Source organism: Etheostoma cragini, chromosome 22 (assembly GCF_013103735.1).
Source record: "Etheostoma cragini isolate CJK2018 chromosome 22, CSU_Ecrag_1.0, whole genome shotgun sequence".
Classification (NCBI taxonomy): domain Eukaryota; kingdom Metazoa; phylum Chordata; class Actinopteri; order Perciformes; family Percidae; genus Etheostoma; species Etheostoma cragini.
In genome coordinates this window covers 21775521-21781177 of record NC_048428.1, presented here as the reverse complement: position 1 = coordinate 21781177, position 5657 = coordinate 21775521, and the positions used below count along the sequence as shown (strand labels likewise).

General features: G+C 43.4%; 1 protein-coding gene across 1 annotated transcript in view; it reads right to left on the bottom strand.

Moving 5' to 3' along the window:
• Window positions 1–5657, bottom strand: part of LOC117938286 (phospholipase D1-like) — a 43161-nt gene that overhangs the window by 8041 nt on the left and 29463 nt on the right. Inside the window, exons 14-16 of the mRNA XM_034862809.1 lie at window positions 2272–2400; window positions 1403–1521; window positions 566–679 (exon numbers count right to left, since the gene is read on the bottom strand). Coding sequence (XP_034718700.1) covers window positions 566–679; window positions 1403–1521; window positions 2272–2400 — 362 coding nt within the window. The remainder of the gene's footprint in view (window positions 1–565; window positions 680–1402; window positions 1522–2271; window positions 2401–5657) is intronic.

Genomic DNA, 5657 nt, shown 5'->3' with positions numbered 1-5657 from the left:
TATGCAGATGCGTAGTTAAAGCCTGTTTTGTGTATGAACTATACATGTTATTATTCATGTTATTATCCATGTTATTATACATGTTATTATACATGTTATTATCCATGTTATTATTCATGTTACATGTTATTATCCATGTTATTATCCATTTTATTATCCATGTTATTATCCATGTTACTATCCATGTTATTATCCATGTTATTATCCATGTTATTATCCCTTTTACTATCCATGTTACATCTTATATCCATGTTACTATCCATGTTACATCTTATTATTCATGTTATTATCCATGTTACATCTTTTTATCCATGTTATTATCCATGTTAGATGTCATTATCCATGCTATTATCCATGTTACATGTTATTATTCATGTTATTATTCATGTTATTATCCATGTTACATGTTATTATCCATGTTATTATTCATGTTATTATCCATGTTATTATCCATGTTACATGTTATTATCCATGTTATTATCCATGTTATTATAGTGCACTTGATAACTGCAATACATTGCACTTACTCCCCCTACTGAAGACATGAAACTTCATCAGAACCCACCTGCACTCTGGCGTGGATGCAGTTGGGGACTTGGTAGCGCTGCTCTGCAGCCGTGGTGTGAGACTTGGGCAGCAGGTACGGGTACGACAGGGAAGTGTACTTCGCCTTCACCAGCTGGGAGAGACACAGAGCAGAGAGTGACACACAGGTGACACAGAGCAGAGAGTGACACACAGGTGACACAGAGCAGCGCCGCAGAGTCCTCGTCCGGCGACGTGCACGGCTGCAGACTATAGAGTTAAACTGGGGTCATCTTATGAAGTGACGCACAACACGATTCCTGTTTTTCTAGCGTGTGTGATACATCAACTAATGTGTCCCTGAGCAAGGCACTTAACCTGCAACCTCGGATATATAGCAATTCTAAGCCGCTTCTGATTAAAGCGTCAGCTAAATGACATGTAATGTAACAATGAATTGATTAATCCAGAAAATAATCAACAGATTAATCAGCAGTGAAACTAATCGTCAGATGCAGCCCTAATTCTTCTGTTGTTTCTTCCATGAATCCAATTTCATGACTTCATATTTGAATGCCTTTTCTCTGGATCGGCGTTAGCGTCTTGCTCAACGGCTCAGCAACAGGAAGCCCAACATTTAGTCTTATGTTAATCCCTCATTCAGTACGCTATAGATCTGTCCTCGATTAAACACATTCCACTTCGACTACCACTCGCAAGATTTGCAATGTGCAAAACTGAGTTTCTCCACAAGGAATCCGGCAAAAGCACCACTTTAAATCCCAGAGATGTGCTCATAGGACGCTCGTTCAGGATGGAAAAGCATCAAAAAGAACAAAACGCCAGATTAGTGGACAAGTCGTCTCAGAGCTCTGACCTTCGTGAAGTTCCAGCGCTGGATGAAGTGTCTGGCCACGTCTCGAGCTGCTTTCCCATGAACCACAGAGGCGATGTCGTGCCAAGGCATTCTGGGAGTTGTGTGTCTGTCTATGAAGTCTGTGCAGAGCAGAAACATCAACGTGAGCAGGACAGGACTCTTGGTTAGATTACCCGGTTAAACTGGGAGCTTAACGGTCCACAGCAACGACGTTTCAACACCGGAATCATCCGTCTGGATCACGTTCTCTTCTTTCCTCTTTCTTTTTTTTTGTTAGTAACGTAATCAAACGTGCCATCTGGGCGCGGAACCTACGACGTAACATACCGTCACGGGGGTTAAGGGGAACAGCGGTCACCGTACGTGCATCATGCACACAAAATAAATATAAAAATGCTGTTTGGAGATAGGGAAAAAAACTGTTCTCGATTAAGGATTCAACGTGACGACAGGAGGATTTGAGCACTGAGTAAAACAGCAGTAAAACATGAATAACATTATAAATATAGGGCACAAAAACAGGGAAAAAGACCCGAGGACAACAGGAGGGTTAAACCTTTATAGTCGAGGGATGTAGTTTTTTTTAATTTCCAGCCATGACGATTGTGATCGGTTTAAAGAAATCAAAAATTGCTCCTTTTCGGATGAAACAGATGTTGATAGGTTTCCTTTTGGGGACGTCATTTGAAATTGGGGGAAAATTAGAAGCTGGAAAAAAAGGGTTATCAAGTGTAGTGTATTGCAGAATATTGCAATATGTTTAAAATAGCAATATATCGTATCATGGCATAGGTATCGTGATGATGTCTTATCGGGAGGCGTCGGGGGACCCCCCCCGACCCCCCCGACCCCCCCACCCCGGTGCCTACCATCGAACGGTTTGTCCAGCTGAATCCAGTCCTTGAACACAAAGTTGCAGTAGTCTTTACCGTGCCAGAACCGCGTGTTTCCAAACAACTCCCCGACCCCCGTGTGCAGACTGCACACCGAGCCGCTTCCTAAAACACATATACACACACACACACACACACACACACACACACACACACACACACACACACACACACACACACACACAAAGAGGCAGTGTTCATCACCAGTACAATGCAGTGAAAACTACACTAGAAACCCTCCAGGAAAATTTAACCCTTGTTTTTTCAACATTATTATTGCTTATTTTCGCCATATTCTTCTGACTTTTTCAATGTTGTACGTTGTGTTTTAGATGTTTTTTCCAAAGTTTTTTGATATTTTTAATGTTGACATTTTCGGCGCTTATTTTGACGGCTCACTTTTCTATGAGAAAACAAAAAAAGGTCAAATTGACCCAGGACTACATGAGGGCTAAGCCTTGTGTTGTCGGATATCGATCGTGCAACTTTTGTTTTTCTGGGTCTAAATTTAAAAATTAAAAGTCACTTTTTCCGTTTTATCAATTTTTTTCTGCACTTTTTCACGTTTTTTTTACCCAACATTTTTGAAGCTTTTTCTGACATTTTTCCCCACTTTTTTGTGTTCTTTAATCATTTTTTCTCAATGCTGTTAAATTGCTTTAAACTAAACGTAATGAAAGTAGTGAACTGATCGCTTATTCCACTTGTTATGAGCGTTGTAGGGAACTTTTTTTTTTGACAACGTGGTTGAAAGAAACCCACATTTCTGATAAAGAAACTTTTTGAAAGTGGGCCAAATTTGACCCGAGGACAACAGGAGGGTTAAACCACTTAGCCTAGTCCAGGTTTTTGTTCCTGGGACTTTCTGATCGGAATTGAGATCTTAAGATCTGACGGATTAAACACAATTCTGAGACTTGCTCACCGTCTCCAGGTTCAGAATCCAACACGCAGAAGCAACTTTCAGTGTATCTGCACAAGGCGATTGTGATTGGTTTAAAGAAATACAACCCAATACTACCCTATCTCCTATTCTCCTCTCCCAGAATGCATCTGTGGTGTAGCCAGACAGGTCTGGCAATGCAAGACGAATGCTTATGTAAAGCCCATTAAATTGCCTTTGGGTCTGAATTGTGCTTTATAGATAAATTGCCCTGATAGCTCTTTGTCCTCTGTGCCATAAAAACACACAACACTGTTGCACTGGGTCACCTGCTCCTTCATCACCCTGATCACACACACTGTAGGTTCTTCTGACTCAATCACACACACTGTCCCGCTGCTACACAGGAGCACCAAATGTGGATTCATCCGCCGCTGACAATAGTCCCCGGTACTATTTCCTCCTTTAAAATGGGGGCTGTGAAGCAGCTGTGCCATGGTGCAGCGTGTTTACAGCACGCCGTCTGCACCACGCTGACTTTGACAGTTATACACCGGTGTTTGGAAAACGCTTTGACAGCACTTTTACAGAGATAAAACAGCAGCTGGAGGAAAGACAGAACCGCAGGAGACATTTCGGAAAAAGCTCCGGGAGACATGCGGTGCAGAGACATGCATCGTCTCAATCATTTCACTTACCTGCAATACATTCAGATGCATGATGGGAGCAACTGGAGAGTGATTAAAAAAACAACAACAAGAAAAACATGGGTTGTTTTTTCTGACTATTTTTAAGTTTGTGTCTGACACTTCCCGTCTATCACACATCAGGACAAACAGAGACGAGCCTGGCACACAAACAGCAGCTAATAAAACCCGCGGCGCCTGTTTTACTGCAGCAGGGACACGTGCCGTGTGCCAGCACAGAGACAAAGACACTACAGGCTGCAGCTCTGCCTCATGTCTCTCTCTGGCAACAGCGACACCGCTGCAGGTTTCGCTTTTTGAGCAGCGTTTTTGAGCAAACCAACAGATATTTCACATTTGTGCTTGACTGAAAAGCCTTGAACATTTGGACTATTAAAATGGTCATTTTCTGCTTTTCAGTGCTTCTATACTGAATAATTATGTGAAAACTAAATGGTAGTTGAGTCTGATTGAATACAAAACTAATGCTCATGTCAATAAAAAGATAGACATGGAAGATATCAGAAGGAAAGACACATTTTCTGAATTGACCTTTGACACATTGGAGGAAAAGGGACTTCAAACTCGCACACAGAAAACCAAAGGCCGTTCAGTGCAGTTTAAAACCACAGCAAAGCACACCAGGAGGCGAGCTGCACCCCCCCGGGCGACTCACCAGCCTGACACTGGCCAATCAGAGCGGGCGTCCTCAGCTCCGCCAGCCTGCTGGGGATCAGGTTGTGTTGGCTGCTGACGCTGTTGGACCAACCTGAACAGAGTGGCCACAAACACTGAGATCGCAGCACACATGGAGGCCATCACTGCTACTCAGGACCACCTAGACCAAGACCATGTCATCACCAAGACCAGAGTGCACCGAGACCGAGACAAGACTTTAAGGGGTTGAGACCATGGAGTCAGGTGAAAAAACTCAAATTAGATATAAGTGAAGTTATTGTTTGCACGTCGTAGGAGCCGTTTGTATCCACCTTTTTCATTAGGTTAATTTAGTTGTTTGTTTTAGCCACTTGGCAGAGTATTGAATTAGTTGTGGTGCGTCACTGGGAAAAAGGTGTATTTACAGGTGTGGCAACCCGAGAGATGAAGGTGTGGATGGCGGGGAACTCACGGTTCTCACCGTAGCCGTGAGCGCCCACTCCACTGCACGTTAGTAATCAGCCACACTGGGTGAAGTACTGTTTTTTTTGTGTGAAATACGAATATTTTCTACTTTTATAATAAACAGGGAACACCACCCAAAGACAATCAGTGCCTGGGCTCGAGATCTTTTGCTAGGCGTTGAGACCACCATGCCATCCACACCGAGGCTTATGGGATAGGATGGGTTAAAACACAGGTTCTAACCCATAGGCATGAATCAGATACACAGGCAAGGTAGCGACGTCCCCGAGTCTTCTTCATCCGAGGCCCAGGCGAAACGACGTAAAATGGCGCTCGATTCTGAGACGAGACCTTCTTGAGACCAAGACCGATCTTGAGTGCTACAACACAACTAGCCTATATTATACATGTTGCATATAGACCTGGATCATATATAGCCGATGTTCTGGTAGCACATGAGCCAAAACGTGTCTGAGCGTGGACTCTATGTGTGGAGCTCCAGTCTATCGCCCCAGTCTGTTGCCGCCGGACTTTCACTCTCTTTGGCCAAATATCCGTTACCTTCCTCTTTCTTTGTGTCGGCGTTCTAACTCCCGGTGGATTTCTGAGGACTATGGTTACCTGGTCCTCAGGTCTCTGCAGGGTAAATCCAGACAGCTAGCTAGACTATC